Source organism: Protopterus annectens, chromosome 9.part0 (genome assembly GCF_019279795.1).
Source record: "Protopterus annectens isolate FY-2018-M chromosome 9.part0, PAN1.0, whole genome shotgun sequence".
Taxonomy (NCBI): Eukaryota; Metazoa; Chordata; order Ceratodontiformes; family Protopteridae; genus Protopterus; species Protopterus annectens.
Window position 1 is genome coordinate 1,122,370,535 of NC_056743.1, and position 25,713 is coordinate 1,122,396,247.

The 25,713-nt window shown below is 38.9% G+C and overlaps 1 protein-coding gene across 2 annotated transcripts in view; it reads right to left on the reverse strand.

Annotated features, from left to right (window-relative positions):
- NCKAP1L (NCK associated protein 1 like) overlaps positions 1-25,713 on the reverse strand; it is a 1,498,172-nt gene that overhangs the window by 116,436 nt on the left and 1,356,023 nt on the right. For both annotated transcript variants that reach the window (XM_044083976.1, XM_044083975.1), the window contains one exon: positions 13,686-13,802. In XM_044083976.1, the coding sequence (XP_043939911.1) occupies positions 13,686-13,802 (117 nt within the window). The remainder of the gene's footprint in view (positions 1-13,685; positions 13,803-25,713) is intronic.

Genomic DNA, 25,713 nt, shown 5'->3' on the forward strand with positions numbered 1-25,713 from the left:
CACACACACACAGGTCTACTTCTAAAGTTTATAGCCCATATTACCGAATGCGAAAATCCCGAGATGACAAAGAAAGTTATAATCCCAAATGTTGGCTTTTTAACATGGTAAGTAAACACTTGGCCACCTGGAACCCTCTCTGAGATCAACATGCCCTGTTCTCTACTGTAGTGCGATCCAAGAGTTGGTAAATTTAGTTATGGGGAGTGTGGGGGCATACCCCCCCACCTAGATGGGTTTTACTCACCTTGGCATGAGTTTTGGTTTCAGTTGGCCATGTATATACTTACCATGTTTAAAATCCGACATTTGGGATTTCAATGCTTCATTATTTTCATCTTGGGATTTTCAGAGTCAGTAATACGAGTTTGGGATTTGAAAATAGAACCAAAGAGCTATATATATATATATATATATATATATATATATATATATATATATATATATATATATATATATATATATATATATACATACAGATATCGATAGATGGATAGATAGATATGGGTCCATTGTATATGACTGAACTGCCCTAATATCAAATGTAAAACACCAACAAACTAAGTTTAATCATACACAATAGTGAACACAAAAAAACAAAAATCAATAATAGCGATAGAAGAAAACTATTTCCTCTCCCATTATCAAAACTAAATCCCTCATAACACAAGCCTCAAATGTATCTGAATAGTGGCAGTGTTATAGAAAGGTTTTAATGACATTAAGGAGTAGGTTTAGGGTTGGTGGAAGGGGAAGCATTATGGCTAAGGTTAGCACCTGTTAGTAAAGAAGGCAGGGGAGCTACATCCCCCTGTATCACCTTAGTAATGGTGCTATTCCTAACCTTAAAGCTGCCCCTTTCCCCAACCCTAACCCTACACCTTAACATCATTAAAACCTTCCCCTAACATTGTCACTATACAACACAGTCTCAGACACACAAACATTCACAAAACACACAAACAATACTATATCTATCCCCTAATCTAATCCTTACTGTTATCCTAGAATACACAAACACACAACTCTAACCCTAACTCAAACACACACATACTCTCTCCTTTCCCAATCCCACTTACAATATTAGTGACTTTCTATCTCGTGTGTGTGTGTGTGTGTGTGTGTGTGTGTGTGTGTGTGTGTGTGTGTGCACGTGCACATGTGCATGTGAGTATGCTCAAGACACAAATGTGGTTCCCAGTGGCCTGTGTTATAAGAGCCGCTCTCAGATTAGCCAGCATCTATGTCCATTCCTAGACAAAGCACACCACATAAAGCTAAGGGAGATACTCATTTGATTGAAGGATCTGATTATTGAACAAGGAATCGATTTTTACGTTCTAGACATTTCTTTTTCTGAAGATCATTCTGTGTGGTCTACTGCGCAATTTCTAAACAGTGGAAATTAATAAGTTTTGTCTTTAGCTCTACCGTTATGCAATTTTGCAGTGTATATATTTAGAGGGGTAGTAATAAGAAGACACAGACTCATGCATGTGTGGTATACAAAAGGCCTGCTCTTTGCAAAACACCCTGTTGTCCTTTTTTGTTTTTTGGTATTTCATTATAGTCAGGTTTGATAGCTACCCCCCACTGGATAGAGAACTGAAGAAATGGGTTCTCAAACTGGCAGAAATCCATGCGCAAATACAAGTCGAATTAAGATACTACTGAAGCATATTCTACAGAAAAGCAAGTATAAAAATAATGTAATTGATCTGACTTTCTGTAGACCGCAGATCATTACAAAAACAAAAGAGATGGTTTGTTTTCTAACACTTTAGACATTTTACCATTTTTATTTCTATGTGCTATACTCTCCATTAGTTAACGCTACATTTATCTATGAACACATTCATTTAAATTGTTTACTCATACTTCTATCCTTATTAAAACATTCACAGGTCCAAACAAGTTATGCTCTGAGGATGATAATTTATGTAGTTTATTATCATTTTACTGAATTACACTCATCCGAATCCAAATTGCGCGAAGTCTGAAAACTGAATGATGAAAATGCTGGTGGTAATGGAAGTTTAGCAAGTGATCAATCCAAAATCCTTGGTGTTTGAAGGTGAAGGTTGTTTCTGTGAAAAGGTATTTAAAGAGTCTGGTGCTTAGTGGATTTCAGTGTACTTCTGAAAAACAGTTTTGGTACTGGAAGAGTTGAGATGTAGTTTATGGTTTATGAGTCACGGGTGGAGCTCATGTAAGTCTGACTGGAGCTGACATTGAATATTGGTGTGAGAGTGACCTGAATGGTAAATGACCATGTCATCAGCACACAGAGCATAAGTGTGAGATGATGGAGGTCAGAAGGAAGTGTGTTAATGAATATGGAGAAGAGTCTGGGGGGGGGGGCAAGAATGGCTCCTTGTGGTACACATATGGCAATAGGTGCAGATTTTGATTGGGAAGATCCTATTTTAACTCTGAAATGTCTGTCAGTTAGAAAGTTTTTAAAACAGGAAGTGGCATCAGGACTGATACCAATTTCAGTTAGTTTGCTATGAAGAAGAGAGTGGACAATGAGGTCAAATGCCTTTCTCAGGTCTATAAATAGGGGACATTTAAGGAGGCCATTATTGGTGTTTTACTGGATATCATCAGTTAGGTACGAAAGTGCTATAATAGAGTTTCACCCAGCCCAAAATCCATGTTGTTTGAAATTCAGCAGATGGTACTATTGGATACAGACAGAGAGCTGGGTGTAGACTAACTTTTCTAAGTTTGCTTAAAATAGGAAGGATGGATATTGGGTGGAAGTGAAAGGTATTTACTAGGTTGGTTTGCTTTAGGAGGGGTTTAATTAGAGCAGTTTTCCAAAACTGTAGCTTTATGTTTTGGGTGGGAGATAGATTATCAATGCGGGTAAGAGGAAAACATAGATGGTCTCTGCAGTGATATATAAAGCAGGGGTTTATGCTGTCAGATCCAGGAGGGGTATCAGTGGGAATATTTTCAAGTAGAATAGAGATTTATTTAGGACATATGCATTTGAAGTAGAAGAGGGGAATGAATGGTGATGAGGTGGGAATTCCATAATGTGTGGGAAGTTTGCATTTTACTAATGGGAGATAGCGGAATTATTTAAGGAAATCTTCTGCAGAACGTTTTGCTGTACCACATTGAATGGCATTTACAGAGTGGGTATCATGAGGAGGTTTTCTTCCTGTAAGAAGGTTAACTTCTTTCCAAAACTGTTTGGGGAATGTAAGAGGGTAATTTGTTTCATTGTTTGAAGATTTACTTTGTGTATTTAGATGTACTTCTTGGCTAGGTTACATAAAGGTGGTGCAGCTGTCGGCTCTTGGGGGTTGTTTTAAATTTTTCCATGCTTCATCCTTTAGAGTAAGAAGATGTTTATGTTCGGTGAACAGCCATTCAGATTTGGGGGGTTTATAAAGCCCATGGATAAGTGGGAATTGTTTATCTTGTACTGGAGTACAAAGTTGTTTAGGGTTATGGCTGGTGTATTAGGATCATGTAAAGAGATATGGTTCCAGTTGTGGATTGTGAGAAAGTTTTTGAGTTTGTCAAAATTAATGTTAAACTTTTTTCTGAAGAGTATTAAAACTGGTGGCAGTTTTATAGGCTGGTTGATAACAGTAAATGTGATTGGGCAGTTGTCCCTTAGTGATGGTGGCTGGATGTTTATGCTGGACATGTAGGTTAAAGTGTTTGTAATATTCAGATCAAATGTGGAATGTTTGGATGATCTGAGGTTAGGTCTTGCTGTTTTATGAGTTGAAGGAGACCTAGACCTGCTAAGAAAGTACCAAAGAAGGAGGAAAGATGGCCAAGATAAGTAAGGTTGAAGTCACGTAGAATGATTATGTTGTTATTTTGGGGACAGTTGTTACGGAATGATGAATGATTTTATTTATTTATTTATTTAATATTTGTTTAACAATAAAGTCCTACTGGGTCAACGACCCATTTTCAGTGGAGGTCTGGGGCGAAAAGCTCCAAATGAATACATACAGTTAAAACATAATACATAAACAAAACAATAGCAAGTATTAAAGCACACCCACAATAAGTGATTGATACTACATAAGTACAGATAGGTAGATACAGTAATACAACATGTACTAGACAGATTATATTAAATAAAAGTGATGTAGGTTACACTTGTCTTTTTCTTCTTCATCGTCTATGGAAGAATTGAGGTGGAGAGTGAGGATTAGGCAGAAGGTTAGAAAAAAAGAAATAAGTATACGTTAAAATGGAGTAGGATGGAAAAAGTTTAAGGTGCATAAAGAGTCTTAGTTTGATATGGTAATGATTAGTGGATGAGATTCAAGGTGTAGGGATTTTAATTTTTTTAAGGTAGAAGGGGGTGGCAGATAGGCTGTAGTGATCAGTAGAGGTTTACTTTTATCATCTGGAAATTTTAGGGGAATCCAGTTAGGACTGGAACCAGAGGACGAGTTTTCTTGGGCAATAATTTTTGAGTTTAGGTTATGTCTTCATGGTTCCCCTTCAAAACATCTAAAACCCATAACATCTAAAATCATAACATCGAAACCATAACATCTAAAACCCAAAACATCTAAATCCCATAACATCAAATTTCATAACATCTAAAATGTGCATCACACCATCGAACACTACAAATCACATGAAAATAACATCCCCTCCACACATAATGACACCAAACTAACAAACACACTTTTTACTATGTTCCTGCCGGGGGGGGCAAGCCCCCCTACACTCCCCACACCCCTTGTAAATTAAATATACCAACACCAAGATCACACTACAGTGGGAAAAAGTTAATTTCCTAACCTAACTGTATCACAATCACCATAAAGAATGTACACATAATGTCTATATCACTTACATGTATGGCCTAAAAAAAACACATACAGAGTGGCAAAATAAACACTATATAAATAGTATAAATTCCTACACTAAATAAATAATGACTATAGAAATAAAAACTACATATCATAATAATATCACAAGATTAACAGATTAAACTATAACATTTACACATTTGATGATACACTCTTACATATTATACATTTTAGATGTTATGAAATTCAATGTTATGGGTTTTAGATGTTATGGTCTCGATGTTTTGATTTTAGATGTTATGAGTTTAAGATGTTTTGAAGGGGGAACCATCTGCATACAATTAAAGAGCCTTCACCAGATTGTTTACCTGTTCTAGATTTATTGACATGCTTGTAGGTGGTTAGAAAGTGCTGGAAGTTGGGAGAGTCTTGTCTGAGCCAAGATTATGTGACTTCTAAAATGTCTGGGTTATGCTGGGAAATAAAAATGTGGTTTGGCTTGTTATTGACGCTATTAAGGAGGGTTCAGGCCTGTAAAGGAAGAGAGTAGCCCTGCTGCTGAGGAAAGGGAGCAGTTGGCCTTGCATTAGGTTCCCTGTTACTCTTTAGAAGGAGTATAAAGGTACGGAGAATAATAACAGGTAGCAAATAGTATGAGCTCACTGTTAATTGTTTAGATCAATCGTATTTAATCAGATTCTAAAAGAAATATGGAGAAACCTGAAAGCAAAAGCAACCTTCTGACTTACATAATACTGTAGGGATTTTGAAACAATCTGGTTTATTTCTTGCATAGCAAAAGTCAGATGATGCATTGAAATATTGCTGAAAGATGGTATATATATATATATATATATATATATATATATATATATATATATATATATATATATATATATATAAAGTTAGCTATCCTTCTTTAGGTGACAGCTGCAGAAGGATTAATTCCTTTACATGAGGTTCACATCAGATACTTTAAAAATGACTGGAATACCTTGGGTGAATATTGTTATTTTGTGAGTCCAGACAGCAATTGTGGTAAAGCCATTATGTCCCTTTTGTGATCTTCATGTTAACACAGCACATGATTGTTCTAATTATAAGATGAATGTTTTGACAGCATTTGCTTAATGCTTTAGTTTGTCTGACACTGTTATTTTTAGTTATTTACACTCTAATTGTTTAGAATTCTACAGAAAACATTGTAGTAATCAAACAAACAGCTGCTGTCAGTTGTCCATTTATTCATCCATTCATTGATGTATTTATTTGTTAACTAGATAGGTTTACTGGCTGCAAGGTCTTTTCAGCCATAATCCATGATCAACAGAGAAACAAAGCACTGAAGTAAAATATACATGACTAAGAAAAATGGATATTGTTGCGATAATATCTTACCAAATCACATCTATAATATCAAATACTAGAAGTCCTAACTATCTAAAAAAACTATGTTACTGACAATGAATTAAAACCATCCTCCCCTTTCTCCTCCTCGAGGATCAACCCCCTTATCCCATTTTCAACATGGGGTCAGGGTGTTATGTTAAGTGAATTAAAATGTTTCATTAAAATTATGGAGTAACAATATAAATAAAGCATGACATACACTTCCAAACATAAAATAAATCTATTAATTCTATTAGTTTGCCCTGCACATCTGAAGCAGCAACATTTATTATGCAAAAACAATGTTTTTAACTTAGGAGAGTTTGAAGTGACTGCTGCTGAGTTTCTTCCACAGGTAAACTGATCTAGCAGGCTGGCCCAGTTATACTTAAGGTCTTATACCAGTGGATGTTTCAAAACATGGTGGTCTTAAAAGGATTACACCATCATCATCATCATCATGATGAATGCATCTGAGTTTACAGAAGGGGTTTCCTGATATCAGCTTTAAAGACAGTGTAGGGTATATGTACTGTTTAGCTAAAATAGAAAACCTGAGTAGCTCTTCAAGTAACACAAAGCCAGTTTGAGTTCTGCAGAAACAATCCATGATGGATTTGAACATCAGCTGAATAAATAAAATGGCATACCTCACTAACAGTAGTATAGTGGTTGTAGAACAGCTTAATGTGATGTTAGGTAAGGTATGCTTTACATGGGGTAATATCACATTCCTGGATAAAATCATTCTTGCCTCAGTTGAAGATAAATTTATGTTCTATAACTAATTTTTAAGCACTTAGGATTTTTTCACCCTGCTGTCCACATGCAACTTGAACAGTATAGCAGGATCCAAATGGATGTCCAAGATATTTATGCCTAAAGACTACTTTAACTGTCTGTTCTTTTGGGACATTTATGGGTAAATGTTTAGTTTTTTGGGAGGCAAAAATCATAATGGCTGATTTTTTTTGGGACATTAATTGTCAGTTTATGTTTGTCTATCCAGTTCCATGGTTAATTAAAATTCCTTCAGAGATTTGATATCAAAATTTTGGATGATTATGGAAGCAAGAACAAGAATTTCAGCTGTATACTTTGTTGAATCATAGTAAGGCAGAATGAAAGAAAGATTGTTAATAAAAAAGAGAGAAACCTATGGTCCATAAACAGATCCCCAAGGGCTCCACTGGTATGGCCTGATCACATGAGGAGTTCCATTGTCGAGATAACCATGAAACCAGGAAATGAACCAGTTTCAAAATTCATTGATGCTAACTCGTGATACATCATATCAAATGCATGTATTGTATCAATAAACAAACCACTGGTGCATAGCCCATGATTTGTGCTATTGTGCTATTGTGGACCCCTGCCATAAATAAACTGTACAACAGAAGGAGGAAGCTACTACATGATAGAGCAAAATCCCTAATAGGGAACGCATCTCTGATCAGTACCAGCAAAAAATTACGATCCCTCATAAAATCCTCCAAGGACAGCTTCGAGAGAAAAATTGCACAGGACACCAAAGACAATCATAAGGCTTTTTTCAGTTATGTTAGGAACCTGGGATGCAACTCCCAGACTTGTTCTGAGTTGATTCTAAACGACAAAAAATACACTGAACCCAGAGATATCGCCATTATCCTGGCAGACAGGTTCAGTGCAAACTCCCCCCCCTCCCCCCCAAAAGAGCAAGTATCTATCCCGGCAGAGGGCTGCCTCCCAAACATCTCTGATGCTCAGGTGAAGGCTGCCCTCTCCAAAGCAAAAAAACACTGCTTCCATGGGACCAGATGGCGTCCCAGGTTGCATTCTACATGAACTCCAAGAGGAACTAATCCCTCAAATAAAACAGCTATACAATCTCAGCCTCACTGCAGGATATGTGCCCACAGAATGGTGTACAGCAACAGTGGTCCCACTCCACAAAGGTGGAGCATCTACGGACCCTGGAAACTATCGCCCCATAAGCCTGACTAGCTTAATCTGCAAGGCTATGGAGAGGATCATCATGGAGCTCATAAACAAAGACATTGGGGACCTACAGACACTAGATCCTACCCAGTTTGGCTTTGTCAAGGGCAGATCCTGCCTTTTGAACCTGGTTGACTTCTTCAAAACAGTCACCAAAGCCATAGATGAAGGGAAGGTAGTCCACACAGCCTATCTGGACCTTGCAAAGGCATTTGACACAATACCCCACTCAGGCATCATAGATAAGCTATCCAGCTTAAATATAAACCCCTATGTCACAAGATGGGTCGCAAACTGGCTCAAAGACAGAACCCACAGAGTGAGAGTTGCTGGAGCCATGTCAGACTCGAAACTGGTCACAAGTGGCGTCCCACAGGGTTCTGTCCTGGGACCACTCTTAGCCATTACACCAACTCCAAACCCCCTATTGCAAATTCAGGGAAAAAGGAAATGGCAAAAAATAAAACACATTTTCCCTTCTTCCCTGTGTCTTGGGAATCCAAACTTAGAAGCATAAGATCTGTCGCAGAGCTGGTTCTGCATACTACCTGTTATCTTTTTCCTGCAAAACTCCATTGCGTGACAAAATGTTACACAATAATTTGTATTGTTTCCCACTTTGGATTATATTTTTTGCCTTTATAGAGGACTAGACTTGCCTTTATGTTCTTCAAAAGAGTTGTAAAAGCAAGGATGACCTAGGAACAAAAAATGAGCCTACTTTGACTTACTGAATATTGTTCTTTTGCCAGCAATTTACTGTACATATTCCTATGCTGCCTGGTACGTGTCACAGTACAGTAAAGTAAATCATAATGAAATGTGTTTTGCAGGGGTGCTGTAACTCCTGAGACCCTGGTATACGGTTTCTACATCACATCCCCAGTCTCTAAAATACTACCTCAATGGTCACACCAACTTAAAGTGATTAAATATATTTCCCTTTCTTCTGAATTGGTATATTCTTGGGCATAATACATTTGTTTAAAATTATTTTGGTGGGTTTAATTCAGTATGAAATATTTTCTGAAATATTTCTAATAACCTCTTCCTGCACCCAACTGACCCATTTGTTCTTCCATTGCAGCAAGAGCCCTGTGCTCCATATGTTTCCTGGTAAAGGAGAGAGTCCATCTTACAAAGAAGGTCAATTTAATGATCCTGCAGAATTTCTTATCCTTACCCCCTCATCAGCTAGCATGCTCCACAATTGCTGCTCTTGAAAATTGCCTGCACCCTACTGCACATTAGCAATCTCCTGGCTAAGCAGATCACCACTATAAAGTGCGGGCATGTTGAACTCTGTGCAATGAACCAAGCTGCCTCCCTTCCTCCAGGATGAGTGAGTTACCATCTGCTGGTCACTCCTATCCTTCCCATTCCAGTCCCTCCAGCATATGTTCTGCTAGTACACAGGGCTTTGTCCCCCTACACCACTAGGATGGAATACAGAAATAATTTCTGTGATGAATATTTTTCTAATATTTATGGCTCAGGAGATATGGGCATTTGCTTGCTCAAGACTAGCATGTATTGATTTAGCATAAGCATTTTACGATGCATGACAGACAAGTGTATAAAAAACAAAAGAAGCTGCTCTGAAGTTAAGCTAAACTGGCACTGTTAATGGTGCATTATTTAAATGTTCTTGTGATGCTCAGGTAGTGGTAATGCTATCAAACACTGGTACTGTCAACGTCAGACAGATTATCTTACTCAATCGGGTAAAGTAATCCCCTATCCTAGTTTATACATGCCATTAATGCATCCTGTCCTTGAAACTTTTGCCAAGAATGTTGAGAGTGAATTGCTTAAGATGGATGCACCTAAAGGTAGATTTTATAACTTAACTCATGATGAATTTTTGTCGTTAAATGAGTTAAAAGCCAATAGTAATTTAATTTTTCGTCCTGCTGACAAAGGTGGATCTATTGTAGTTCTTGACTCTGCTTACTATAATTCAATTATGTTTTCTATGTTGAATGATGCTGCTACTTATGAATGTATAACTATTAATGATTTTAAAAGAATTGTGAGTAATGTTCATGAGAATCTTTGTGTTTTGTTAATGGAATGTGTTATAGAGAAAAATGATTATGATTTCATGTTGGTTACTGAACCATTAATACCTGTCATTCATGGCTTTCCCAAGGTCCACAAATCGCTACATAACCCACCCCTTCACCCAATTGTCTCAGATAGAGGTTGGGCTATAGAATTTATTTCTATTTTCATTGAACACCATTTGAAAAAACCTTTGGAAAAAGCCAATGCAGTACTTAGGGACACTGAACATTTTCTCGGTTACCCTGGGTGATTTTGCAAGGGAACATGGCATTTTTTCAGAACAGACTTTGCTTGTCACCATGGATAGTCAAACTTTATTTACCATCATACTCCATGAAATGGGTATTATGTATCTGAAGAATTTTCTTATTACCAATACTGACTATCCTGTTGAGTTCATTGAATGTATTGGTGTTCTAATGGAGTTGGTCTTACAGAATAACGTCTTTTTATTTAATGATCCTTTATACAAACAAAGGGTGGGTGTTGTGATGGGGACTCCCTGCACTAACAGTTATGCCAACCTTGTGTTGGCGGAATGGGAGTGTGGGGTAGTCCTCTCTGAACATCTTTTCTCCACACACTTGTTGTACTACAGGCATTTTGTGGATGACATTTTTATTTTGTGGGAGGGCCCAGAAGCGGATTTATTGAAGTTTGTTCATTATTTAGAGTTATCTAGTGATTGTTTTAGATTTGCTCTGCATTATTCACATCCTACTGTAGACTTCTTAGATGTAAGGATTAAGTTATCCGATGGTGTTATTAATAGTTCCCTTTTTAGAAAACCTTGTAGGAAAAATAAGTTTCTGCAATTTATTAGTATGCATCCTAGGCATATTTTTAATAATATTGCCAAAAGCCAATGCCTCAGAATGTCTCGTTTACATACTGATGATACTGAATTTTATGAAGCTATGGACCTTTTAAGTAATGATTTTTTGGTTAGAGGCTATAAGCAGCATGATTTAAATGTCAACTATGATAATGTAGTCTCTTTGAGACCTAATATAGGTAAACCTTTCTTTAATTGCTCTAATATGCCTAAGAAATCTATTGCCATTAATTCTGCTAATAATAAAGTCAGTCTTTCTTTGACTTATGGCAACAACATGTATCATGTTTGTCAAACAGTCAACATGCTTTGGCCCATATTACATTCAGATGATAAAATTAAATCTATTGTGGGGGATAAGCCCAGTTATATTTTCAAAAATAATTTATCCCTTAAGAGACAGCTTTGCTATAGAACTACATCTAAACCCACTTTATGCTCTGAACGTAAGGGCACTTTTCCATGTAGGAGCTGAAAAGCTTGCTGTTAAGTTTCAACTAGGACTGACTTTCAGCATCCTATTTATAATATTATATTTAAACCTGATTTTTACGCTGACTGTAAATCACATGGTTTGATATATTTAGCTAGATGCAGGCCTTGTACCTTATTCTATGTGGGGAAAACTATTAGAATGCTTAAGGAACAAATTCTCCAACATATGGGTGATATCAGAGGTATTTTATTTTTATTTTATTTAACATTTGTTGACCGGGAAAGTCTGACTAGGTTCCACAGATCCTGTTTTCAGCGGAGGCCCGGAGAGAAATGCTCCAGAAGCATGTCTTTAGAATGTGGGAGGAAGAAACAGGAGTACCCGGAGGAAACCCACGCAAATGCAGGGAGAACATGCAAACTCCACACAGAAGGCACCTCAGCCGAGAATCAAACCAGAGAACCTCTTGCTGTGAGGCGACAGCATTAACCGCTGTACCACTGCGCCACCCTGGTAAAACCATGCTTAATGCCCTGGCCAAGTATAATTCTAATTTTCCTGGACATGCTTTTTATTTTATTGTGTTACAATTTGTTTATTTTAATAAAAGGCATGGCGATTTTAATAATAGTTTAGAAAGTGCAGAAACTAAATGGATCATTAAATTACAGGCTGATAAGCAGCCTGGCCTTAATGTATCTGTGCCTTTAAAGCCTTTACTTAAAAAATGCAATACACATCAGTAATTGGTTTTATATGATGATTGGTTAATTGCCTAATACTTTGTATTATTTAAGTGTTTTTGTACTACCTTGTTATGTGGATCTGATGAAGCACACTGTGTGAAAGCGCTTATCCTGTGTATTAAAGAAGATTTTAGTTTTCAGCCTTGGTGGATGCCTGATTTGTTTGTTTCACAATCCCCTATCCTAAGTAATGCTACTGGCTGTAAACCTGCATACTGTAATCACTGCCACATTTATCCTAGGATAAATTCCTCTGAGACAGATTTTTTTTCCTTTTGCCCTTTTCATAGAAAATAACAGTTAAAGGATTCTGTACTTCAGCTTGCAGTGCAGTTTACCTTTTGTTGTGATCTAGCTAGTTTGTTTTCTTTGATGTTTGCACACTTTCCTTCCAGTTTATTCAGTGTTTGTTTTTAATAACTATGTATTACTCCATTTTCCTATACACTTTTCTCATTTCTGTTTCTCTTGTGCAGTTCTTGGTTTATTGAGTCACTTTCCTCACCGGACCACTGTCTCCTGTCTTTTTTTGTATTCCTAGACTCTGTTCTTTTTTTCTTCTGCATTGTAATATGCCTTGCATCTCTGTGAGCAGAGTAACCTGAACATGACAGCTTTATTCCTAGGCTGCACTTTCATTTATGCAGGCATTTTCTTTATTCACTGTCACTTTTCATTCCTATGTAAGGCTGACAGCTGCCTGTACAAGGAAAAGAGTGCCTTTGTTGGCAATGATCAATGACAGAAGAGGTCTAGGTGAGAAGAGCTGCTTCTTACTTTATTATTGCTAGAGTAAAGGAAGGCTGGATGATGTGGCTTAATAATATGGATTAATATCCAATGGCGATGTGAGTTTTCTACTCTTGACTGGTTCACAGTACTGTTCTCACATGAAAGCTGTCACTGCACCTTTTGAACACACATATCCATGCTAGGAAAAGACAAGTCAAATATGTAGCAATGTTTGTATGACTGCACAACATTTCTACACTAAATGAAAGGAATCATTTCAGTATTTCCAGTGCTGAGGTATTCTTTTTAATGAATATCAAATTCATTATTTCATCAGTTGCCCTAATTAATGTCTAGGCACATTTTAAGTCATGCTGCGTCATTTAAAGAAAAAGAAAATGATTCACAAATGACTTAATACAACGAGAGCACTGCTGTTTAGACAGAATTACTAAAACCTAATCACATAATCAGTCAATTATTTTTGAATAATCACAATAAAAATACATACTACCTGACAATTTGCATAAGGAAGCAACCTCTGGCTTCAACTGTTGAGGTCTCAGCTTTTCATAAATGTAAAACTTTTGTAATTTTGTTATGCTTTTTAACCCTTTGAAATCTTAAGTCTTGTCTGACTGCAGTACACTATTACTGAGCTTTCACTAAAAGTTCTAAATATTAACTTGGACTCTTACCTTCATTGTCTTTGTTATAAAATGACAATTGATCTTCTGCCAATTTGGGGAGAGAAACTGCCACAAATACCATAAGCAGACATGCCATCTTGTACTCCTCTTCTGGGGCTGTGTTCTCTGTTGGAATTGTAGGATAAAAATGTCATTAACCTTCATTGGAGCATGTTAGATTTAGGTAACTGACAACCATATTTGTTTTACTTTAACAGCCTGTGTACGGATGTGACAATGTATACCAATTCAACATTCTATGAGATACATCTTCAACTAAACCTGTCTGACATAATTTCAGTTACTGCATACTTTCAATAACAGCAGTCGATGAGAAAAGTACACCACACCTGAAGTTTGTGATCCTTACTATATCTTTTATAGCTATTCCAGAGAAGCTTGAATAAAAGCTATGAACATGCCATAATGTTAAATCCTTCTTTCCTCTGTTCATATGCCTTGAGGTAGATCTGAGCTAGAAAAAAAACTTTCAGAGCTTCTCCAAAGCTTGAGTTGTCTGCCTCCCATAATGTAATGATCTCACACTACTCTTCAGATTGAGTTTGATTCCATCCACAGACTGGAAGAGAATTTAAAGAGTAGTATGTGAACTGGAAGGCTTAAGGGAAGGTTGATAATAATTCTCTAGGACAGAAAAAAAGACATAGAGCAGAACCTGTTTGGAATGGAGGAAGGATGACAGGATGGCAAGACAGATGAAGAGAGGCAAACAAGGCTCCAGCTTCATGGTAAGTGCATATTTTTAGTATCCTACTGTTGACCCCTCCCATCTGTCATGACTTATGGGACAGATTCCCCAGCTACCACACCTCCTGGGTGGCATCATGGTAGGATGCCCTTGAAAAATGGTAAAAGCAAAACCTGCTTTGGATCAGGAAAAGAGATCCAGTTTGTAACTTTTGAAAAAAGTATGCACTGTAGACCATGTTGCTGTTGCACAGATGTCATCCACTGATGTAGTTTTCAAATGGGCAGTGGAAGTAGAAACAGCTCTACTGGAACGTGCTTTTGGTTTGGCTGGAAGAGATAAGCCCTGTGAACTGTAGACATAGACATTGCAATTTGACAGCCATTTGGACAAAGTTACTTTAGAAATTTTGAGGTCCAGTTGAGCTTTAGAAAACGATGTAAAAAGTTGATCTTTAAAGTCTTTGTACAATGCAAATAAAATGTCAACTGACAGTGTATGTCTAAAGAGTGCAGAATATATTCACCTTGCTTGGAGTGAATAGGGAAAAGAGGAAGGTGAATCAACTGACTCAAGGCTGACTCCATAGTTATATTATGTATAAGGGAAGTTGCAGGTCTTAAAGTAACTCAGTCTTTACAAAAAATCAAATAAGGAGGCTTGCAGGATAATGCGTGTAATTCAGAGATTATCTGGTAGAAGTTATATCCACCTGGAATAAACTTATATAGTGATTGTGTGATAGACTGCAACCTCATGGATAGGTCCCAAGGAAGACCTGGATCCTTGATTGGTGGTCCTGCCAAATTTGTTTCCTCTACCTATGGTTTATCATTGGGTCCTGAATACCAAACTGGATCTCCTTTCTCATACATTTAGTAAGCCTCGTTCAGACATCACCTTTTTTAAAATAATTTCATGGTTTCTCCAGTACCATTACAGGCCAATGATCCCTCTTAACCACATAGATTTGTTCAGATTTTATCTGCTTCACAGAAGCTGTCCACTCAGAAAAACTACAAAAGTAAGTGGAAAAAGTTTTCTTTTTTTACCTACAGACAAAGGATTAGATGTCTTCTGGTGAGACCAAAAGGCAATGCACTGAACTGGTAATGTCTGACTCCAGTCTGGAAGCAGATCTGCCTTCTGGACTGCCTTGTAATTTTCATGTGGTAGCAGCTGTCCTGAAGGTCTACTGATCACATCCACTTCCCCTTCCAGAGGAGAAGGGAGGGACTATACCATGACCATCCAAAATTTTGCTCTCTTGAAATTCGTCATCAAACTACTTAGGTCCAAAATAGACCTTATGTCTTTGTTTTTCTACAGCACTAAAAATAATCTTGAGTAAACTCCAGATCCCCTGTGGTCTGGTGGGATGCCCTGGAGGGCTTTTTTTCTAGCATCTTGGAAATATTCTGAGTTGCAACCCTTCACTTGACATGATGGAACACCTGGAAGAGTTTGTAATATGGTTTTGTTTTGGACTGGAGTGGAACAATGTAGACCCTGGATATGATACCTTTCACCCAAGAATCCTGTGTGATGGCTATCTAGTTTTCAAGTTGAAGGGATACATGGCACTGACTGCCTCCAGAGGAGAAAAATTGGAAAATTTTCAGGAATGCAGGAAAGGTTTGTCATAACAGAGATCTCTGAACCCTTGATTCTGGAGACCTCCTCTGCCCCTGGGGCAACATCCACTGGAATTCTCCCTCTGCCACAGGGGGCCATGACAAATAGCAGTCAAAAGAAAAATCCTGGGCTTTCCTGAACCACAGTCATCTACCCTTCTTTTGAATCCTAGACTATGATTGTCACAATCTAGAAAAATCAACTCCAGTGGCAGACAACATTTTGCACCATTGCTCAGTCATCAGCAACATATCCTTAACTTTCAGACCAAAAAAGGGGATGATCCTTCATAGGGAGCACTCAGAAATGATGCCTAGAAGTTTTCTACAAATTCACACAGTCTCAGTCAAGCACAGAAGTGAACTGCAATGCCAGTATCTGCTGTTCTAGATATACCTTTGGTTGCATTAGATACAAGTCTTATGGTCACATTAATAATAACATTATCCATCTGTGTTGTCATAGATTTCCTAGGAGCTATAGTCTGAGGACTCCTGAGAAAGATTAGTACCTCATTTACTGGATTCCCTCAGGATTCTGGTAATTGGTGAAATGTAATTCAATGCCCTAAGGGAAAAGTCCCTAAAACAGACCCACCTCCCAAAAATCATCCATTGCCCTGCACTCTTCTCAGATGAATCTCTGATTTACAGACATTATCTTGCAAGCCTCATTGTTTGATTTTTTTCACAAAGACAGTTACTTTAAGACCTACTGCTACTACTACCTTTATACCTAAGAGAGCTATGGAGTCACTCCTGAGTTAGTTTACTCACCTCCCTGTTTTCTTCCCTAATCACCGCAAGCTGGGTGAATATACTCTACACACTTTAGATATACACCAACATTTGAATTTTTCTTTGTATTGTGCAAAGTCTTTACATAAAGATCAACTTTTGGTGTCTTTTTCTATAGCTAAACTGGACTTTAACATTTCTAAAGTAACATTGTTGAAATGGCTGTCAAATTGCAATTTCTATGTCTACAGAGTCACAGGCAGATAAACCAGGAAACTCTGCTAGGGTAGTTCTTTTTTCTTTTATCACCTGTGTTGCAAGTAGTTCTTTTTTTCTGCCAGCTGCAATCACAATCAAATTACAAGCGGTCCTGTACTCTAGTGTGGGTGATCCTTGGGAGGGACTAGGACTTTATCTGGCTTACGTGGGATTGGCAACACCACAGTAGGATCCCACCAAGCCTTCTGTGTGACCACATAAAAGAGATGATTCACAGATGGGACAACCTAGGAGGTAGATGCATTAGCTGAAAAAGCTTTGAAAAACACCTTCACCTACAGGGAAGGAGTATTGGTGTGCCAATTCCCACTTTTTCTGTGTAATTCCATTATCTCACCAAAAGGGGTATATTTATGGGTAATTCTACAGGACCCTTTCCCATCATCAAGGTTGGTGACCATAGTGAAGTCACTTGGAGAGAATCCTAGTGCCTCCTTTTGCACTTACACTTTCTATGCTGTTCAGGTGGGAAAGGTCTGAAGACTCAGAACTGTACCTAGTCCCTTGAGGAAGGGAAGGATTGACTTTGTCAGAACTGGGGTGTCCTTGGGGAGGATGATGAGTCCTGGCAGCTGCAGGAAGATTGGAACCTCTGGGAGGAACCTAGGTCTCCAAAATGTCCCCTTTCTGTGGAGACTGATATCTTCTTAAATCCCTTGAACACAGCCGTAGAAGCCAATGACACCAAGAAATGCAGTGTCCAATCCAAAGCAAAGTCCAAAGTAAAATGATTCAAAGAAAATATCCCTAGAGCTGATGATCTTATTGTATTTAAGCCAGAAACCATTCCCAAGGTGTTTAGCACTTCTTGAGGATAGGGATGGAGACAAAGATGCTGGAGTTGACTCCAGCCACAAGTGGTCAGCCTTGAACTCTCAGATGTGGGACTCTTTCAGCTCTGAAGACATCATAGTTGAATGGACTAGGAGAACTGCTGATGTTAAAGACCCCATTGGTGTTGATGCTGAAGGAGAATAATTGGAGGAAATTTCATCTCTATTGCTACTGGATCAGAGACTGCAACCATGCAAAGCTCAAAAGCAAAAAGAGTAGGTAGACCTGCTCTATCAACCCTTAAAGTAGAGGGATGGGAGAAGACTCCACATCTATCTGAGACTTCACAAAGACTTTCATCATCCTTTCACATGCTATATCAACAAGGATCCTGGAGGATCTCATGAACCTAATCAATGAAACTGAGGGGAATATGGAGCTCACAAATCTTAAAACCTGCCTTTCTGAGGGCTGAGAGCCTGGAAATGGTCTCAGAGTCACTGAGGAAAGAATGTGTATGAGGCCAAATTGAGTCCAAAACAGTATGAGCCAAAGTGGAAGGAGGCCCCAAGATTTTAGCCATCTTTGGAGCCAGAGTGCATAAAGCTGGGAACTCTTCTGATCTTTTTCTCTCTTTAACTGTCTCTTTAGACTACTTTCTGTACCACTACTGTCCCTGACTCTTTCTTTGGACTTCTCTCTATTTCCTTGTATTTGCCTTTATCTTTATCTTTTTTTTTTCTGAAGGCTTAACAAGCTGCTTCTCAGCATCTTTGAGTAGTTAAAGCCTCGCCAGATGCTCCAGCCATATCTCCTGCAGAAGTGGGGAGGAAGTACTTCAAAATCAATTTTATTTTCCTGAAAAAAAAAATCCTCCTGGCTGAAGGAAGAACAAATGTCACAAGATATAGCTAAACGTTTAGTACCTGGACAAATGACACATTGTGAATTCATATCCTGTGGGATAATTTTGTGTTCTCACTTAAGACATGTTTTAAATTTTGAAGCCTTATCACTAGCACAAAAATACAACAGATAGTGTCTTTACAATAGATACAGAATTATATGATTGGGTAGATCCCTGATGGGAGAGAGATTACACTTGGTGAATTGTGGTATTTTTTTTAAGTTAGAAAAAAAACTTCAACCAAAATAAAAACACACAAAGAACCCTTGAAGAAGGTAGTGACAAAAGGTACAATAACAAACTGTAAACTTGTCTGGAAAAAAGCACTGAGCAAAGTGATGAAAAATTGCATCTGTGCAACCAGCAAATGAGATCTGAGTAGTAGTGTGAGTACATTGGATTATGAGAGAGGGAGAGTGCAAGCTCTGGAGGAGCTGTATGAGATACGGAGAGTGCAAGCTCCGGAGGAGCTGTATGAGAGGGACAGTGCAAGCTATGAAGGAGCTGTATGAGAGGGAGAGTGCAAGGTCTGCAGAAGCTGTATGACAGAGGGAGAGTGCAAGCTCTGCAGGAGCTGTATGAAAGAGGGGAGTGCAAGCTCTGGAGGAGCTGTATGACAGAGGGGAGTGCAAGTTCTGGAGGAGCTGTATAAGAGGGAAATTGCAAGCTCTGGAGGAACTGTATGACAGAGAGAGAGAGTACAAGCTCTGCAGGAGCTGTATGATAGAAGGAGAGTGCAAGCTCTGGTGGAGCTGTATGAGAGAGGGAGCGTGCAAGCTCTGGAGGAGCTGTCTGACAGAGGGAGAGTGCAAGCTCTGCAGGAGCTATATGAGAGGGGGAGTGCAAAATCTGGAGGAGCTGTCAAATGTGTTTTGCTTTCTCAGATCTGCCTTGATGTGGATAATCCATAGCTCAAGATGGATAAACAGAAAAAATAAGATCTATAATTTTTCCAGCTACTGAATAACTAGCTGAAATAAGTATTGCCCACTGCTCTTTTAATCATTGGTTACAACACCTATGCTAAGTATTTTTAAACTATGTATATATATTTTACTTTTTTATCTTAGTCCATACTAATCTTGTTTTGTTTAAGGAAAAGGACAGCTTCTAACCATTTAATAAAAGCAGTTATTTTAAACCAATTTCCAGCACTACAAAATATTAGTATAGCATATGCTAATGTGATAAAGGAATTTGATCCTAATAATGAACAATTTATGTTTATAACTCTGAACAAACTTAGTATATTAGATTCAGCTATTGACATTGTACACTGTCTTCTTTTCAGATATCTTTCTTTCTTCATATTAGTTATCATGCATAATTAACCAGTCTATTCTTGATAGAGTTGTCCACTGTCACTAAACATTTTCTTCTATTGCTTTAAACAACAGTCAGAGCCACAAAATCATCTTTATTATCTGAGCTTTGCTCTGGCTAAAATCTACCTGAAATCAACTAGACGTATAAGTGAATTTAAGTACACTTTTATATGCTATTTTTCATATAGTTCTGTATTTAATTTATTTATTTGTGTTTCTCACTGAATATTAACTCAAACTGAAAGTTATGGCTGTGTCTCTACAGAGTACTTGTTAGAATTTCTGTGTATCCATTGATAGCAGTGGGGGGTAGTTTCACCTCATCACTGACATCCTGTCCTGCCTTATATAAGTGGTACATTTTGGGTTATTTCTGCTTATTATCTGAGCTTTGCTCTGGCTGACATCTACCTGAAATCAACTGGACATATAAGTGAATTTAAGTACACTTTTATCTGTCTTTTTCATATAGTTCTGCATTTAATTTATGTATTTGTGTTTCTCACTGAATATTAACAGAACTGAAAATTGTGGCTGTGTCTCTACAGAGTACTTGTTAGCATTTCTATGTAGCCATTGATAGCAATGGGGTAGTTTCACCTCATCACTGATATCCTGTCCTGCCTTATATAAGTGGTACATTTTGGGTTATTTCTGCTTATTATCTGAGATTTGCTCTGGCTGAGATCTACCTGAAATCAACTGGATGTATAAGTGAATTTAAGTGCACTTTTATCTGCTCTTTTTCATATAGTTCTGCATTTAATTTATTTGTGTTTCTCACTGAATATTAACTCAACTGAAAGTTGTGGCTATCTCTCTACAGTTAGTTCCCCACCCACCCTGCCTGTTCTTGTTGTGGTGTAATGTTGGTGGCTTTGAAATTTCCCACCCCTCTTGTAGATTTGTATTTGGATACTCCTTCTGGGCCCATCTCATTTTCTCACTCAACTGAGTGCAATGAGATCATATTCTGATTGCAGGCACTCCTACTGTGTACAAAGTGAGCATTGGGGAAGGACAACCCCTGTAGCCTCTTAATCCTGCTCTGTTCCCTCCCTAAAAAAATAAATAAATAAATAAATAAATATATACATATTTTATTCAGCTGCTCTTACTGTAACGGTCTTAGTTGCTGTTCTGCATGCTATCTGTTCAGTTGCTCTTACTCTGCACTTATTACTGCTTGTTAGTAGCCTTCTAATTTACTGCCTTCTGCACTTGTTTTTTAGTCATTTGTTAATTTAATTGCATTTATTTAAACTGTATTTGCCATAATATTGCTACACACTCAAGTGTGCTAGCCTGCACTGCAATTTGAATTGTATTTACTGCTGTTTTAGCTGCTTTTTGGTAAAAAAAAAAAAAAATTCTAAGCTTGTTTCCTGCCTTTCCTGTAACTAGTCTAGTCCAGATACAGACTTGCTGTATCCAGGACTGTTGGTAAGCTTCTGAGCCCCCCAAGCATGTATGTGTTGGAGGGAAGCCTTCTAGCTTATCAGTGGGAGTGGTAAGCACTAGGTAACCTAGCTACCATGGGAAGAGTGGGTTTTGGCCCAGAAATTATAGTTCATTGGCCATTTGGGTGGTTTTTCCATCTCTTTCTACTTTCTGGTTTAAAAGCCTGTAATTGAGTTTAGTCCCCGTCTTTCCTGTAACGAATGTAGTCCAGGTACAGATTTGCTGTATCCAGGACTGTTGGTAAGCTTCTGAGCCCCCCAAGCTCTTCTGTGTTTGAGAGAAGTCTTCTAGCTTATCAGTGGGAGTGGTAAGCACTAGGTAACCTATCTACCACAGGAGGAGTGGTTTCTGGCCCAGAAATGATAGTTTATTGGCCATTTGGGAAGCTTTTCCATCTCTTTCAACCTTCTGATTTAAAAGCCTGTGTTTGCACTTGTTTCCTGCCTTTCCTGTTACTAGTCTAGTCCAGGTACAGATTTGCTGTATCCAGGACTCTTTGTATGCTTCTGAGCCCCCAAGCCTTTCCTTGTTGGAGGGAAGCCTTCTAGCTTATCAGTGGGAGTGGTAAGCATTAGGTAGCCTATCCACCACAAGAGGAGTGGTCCCTGGCCCAGAAATTGTAGCTATTGGCTGTTTGAGCAGTTTTTTTTCCATCTCTTTCAACTTTCTGGTTTGAAATCCGCAATTGCACCTGTTTCCTGCCTTTCCTATAACTAGCCTAGTCTGGTTACAGAGTTGCTGTACCCAGGATTGTTAGTAACCTTCTGAGCCTCACAAGCCTTTTTGTGTTGGAGGGAAGCCTTCTAGCTTATCAGTGGGAGTGGTAAGCACTAGGTAGCCTGTCTACCACAAGAGGAGTGGTTCTTGGCCCAGAAATTGTAGTTTATTGACCATTTGGACAGTTTGTCCATCTCTTTGAACTTTCTGGTTTAAAAGACCACATCAGCGCTTGCTTCCCATCTTTCTTGTAACTAACCTACTGGGAAGCACTAGAAATCCTTAAACTGATACAAGCCTTCTAGCTTAGAAGAGAGACTTTGGAGTGATTAAGCATCAGTTTTCTGTACTCTCTTATTGTACTTAACTGTTTTCCGCCTAAACACAGATTTTCTAGCATTTATTGTGATTCAAAAACCTGTTTTTTCCATATTGTACTTATATGACTGCCTGCACTTTTAAAACGTTGTTTTTTTGTTTAAATAATTTGTTTAACTGTTGTAGGCTACATACTAAAGTGCAATAGCCTTTTCTGATCATTTGTAGTCGTTTAAAGCTGTTTTAAGTGTATTTTTTACTGTTTTTGCCTTATCGTTTCAAAAAAACAAAAACAAAAAAATCCTTGTATCCCACCTCTCTGAGCTAGTATAGGCCAGTTTTTAGGCTAGTGCTGAATTCACGGCTGTGTTAGAAGTTTCTGTGTTCCCCATACCTTACTTGGATAGAAGGAAGTTTCTCTGTTCACCTGTGAGAGAGGGGAACTTTGAGCAGCCTATCTGTTCCTGGAGGAGTGGTTCCAGCCCAGAAGTTAGTAGTTTATTGGCCATTTTGGGCTAATTTCTATCTCTTTCATTTCCCTGCTATAAAAACCACGTTTGCAAGGTTTTGTACACTGGGCAGTGCCGTTTAGCAAGGGTTAAATTATTACCGGCTCCACTAAGTCTCCTCTTCAGTTCTAACTCTCAACCTAAGCACTCAAAAAGCATCCTACAGCCCAGCACTTGCTCAGACCTAATAGCAAGCACTAATATACCCTGACACTTGATTGGCCAGCAGGGCAAGGCTCTTTATTCACCCCTCACCAACCAAGCAATTAAGCAGCTCACCCTATTATTCAGGCATGACCAAAGGGCAATTTCAGGTGTACTCTCCAGTCCAGCTGGTGAATCTGGCTATTCTGAGGCAATGTTACAACTGCCTCATTTACACAGACAACCCTCTCCTCCTACCACAAAACACTAACATATGCGAGAGATGCAATTATACAGCCAAACTGGAGGCTAAGCTGTCTCCACCCAAGAGTGGAACAGACAGTCAAGAGGAGAAGGTTAACACTTGCACCACACCTCCAGACACACATACACCTACTAAATCAGCACTGGCAAAAAATACACATAAATACACAAAATCATACTCGAAGGCTCAAAATAAAAACCTGCAAAAGCATCAGAGACCTCCAAAGCAGACATCCAAACAACCTGCACCTCCCATCACAAACCAGACAACACATAAAACACAAAATCAGTGTGCCAAACATACCTAACACACTAGTAATAGGTGACTCTATAGTCAGGCACACTGATGTCGCACTCACTAGGCTGGACAAATGGAAGATTACTGTTAGCTGCCTGTCGGGAGCTAGAATCCGCCACATAACACAAGCACTCAGGTCACTCCAAAACAAGTACAAATATGACTCTGTCATTGTTCATGTTGGTGTGAATGACCTGAGACGTACCTCCCTGGACTACATGAAAAAAGACATGGAAGAGCTCTCTGATCATGAGTAGCATCCTGCCCTCACCAAGAATGATACCTCAGTATAAAGAAAAAATGATCAATTTCAACAATTGGCTAAGCTTCTGGTGTCATTCAAAGGGGATCCAGTGTCTGTCAGCCTGGGACGACATGCTTGACAAGCCACGTTGCTTCACAAGAGATGGCTTGCACCTGTCACCCCTAGGCTTTCGAATACTGGCCAAGGCTCTTGCTGCCCCCATAGTGCCTTTTTTAGGCAAGGCTCAAAAGTCAAACCCACCTCCATAAACAGCACAATTAACAAAAAACTGAGGGTTATGCTACTCAACGCCAAGAGTTGAAATCTCAAAATACACGTGCTCGAAGCACTCCTCAGTATGGAAAACATCGACATCTGTGCAGTAACTGAAACCTGGTTCAAAGCTCCAGAGAGCACCCCAGCACTACTGAGCTACAACTCATACCACACGTTTCGACTACAGAACACAGACTGAAACACAAAAGGAGGGGTTGTACCATATTCATCAAGGATACCTACACCTCCAGGTTAGTGGCGCAGCATGATACCTCTGAGATCATCCATGTGCAGCTAACATTGGGCAAATCTGCAATGCAAATTGTGGCCTGCTACAGATCACCCTCCATGACCCAGGACCACCACTCCACCTTTCTGGAGACACTGGAAAACATGAAGGTCCTACTGAACACCCTGATATTGGGCAATTTCAATTACCCTACCATTAACTGGGAAAACTACTCAAGTACAAACTCCCAGGCCCAGCCCTTCCTGGAATTCATCAACTCAAATGCCCTGGTTCAGCTGGTAAACTCCCCTACCAGAGGTGAAAACATATTGGACCTGGTCATCACAAACTTGGGCGACAGGTGTGCCAAACCCTCACTGGTTAGATCAGACCATAAACTAATCACTCTGGATGTCGACACCCCACCACCACCCCCAACTAAGGAAGCAACAGTTAAAAAACTTTTTTAAAGCAAACTTCACCTTACTTAAGACAGAGGTGTAAAGTTTAACAGCCCCCACGCTAAAGGATAACACTGCCAAAGATGCAGAAACCTTTACAAATGCACTCTATGAGTACCTACAAGGATGCATGGATCGTGCCATCCCTAGCAAAACCAAGTCTCACTCCTCTAAGAGAAGGAAACCAGTCTGGTGGACCCTGCCATAAACAGGCTATACAATAGAAGGAGGAAACTAGTTTAGAAAAAAAGCAAATCTCAAGAAGAAAAGACATCCCTGATCAGTATCAGTAAAAAACTAAGGTCCCTCATAAAATCATCCAAGGCTAACTTCGAAAGAAAAATAGCCATGGATTCAAAAGATAACCACAAAACCTTCTTTAGCTATGTTTAGAATCTAAGTGGCAACTCGCAGATATGCACTGAACTAGTGCAAAATAGCACAAAATGTACTGAACCTACTGATATTGCCAACATCCTGGCAGATAGATTCAGAGCAAACTTCACCCCCCTCTCACCCCCAAAACCTCCCACAATAATACCAGAAAAGTGTAGTGTCCCAGAAATCACAGATGCACAGGTGAAAATAGCCCTTTCAAAAGCCCAAAACACAGCGTCAGTGGGGCCAGATGGTGTCCCAGGCTGGTGCACAGCAATGGTTATTCCACTCCACAAAGGAGGGGCCACAACTGACCCTGGTAACTATTGCTACATAAGCCTGACTAGCCTGGTCTGCAAGGCTATGGAGCAC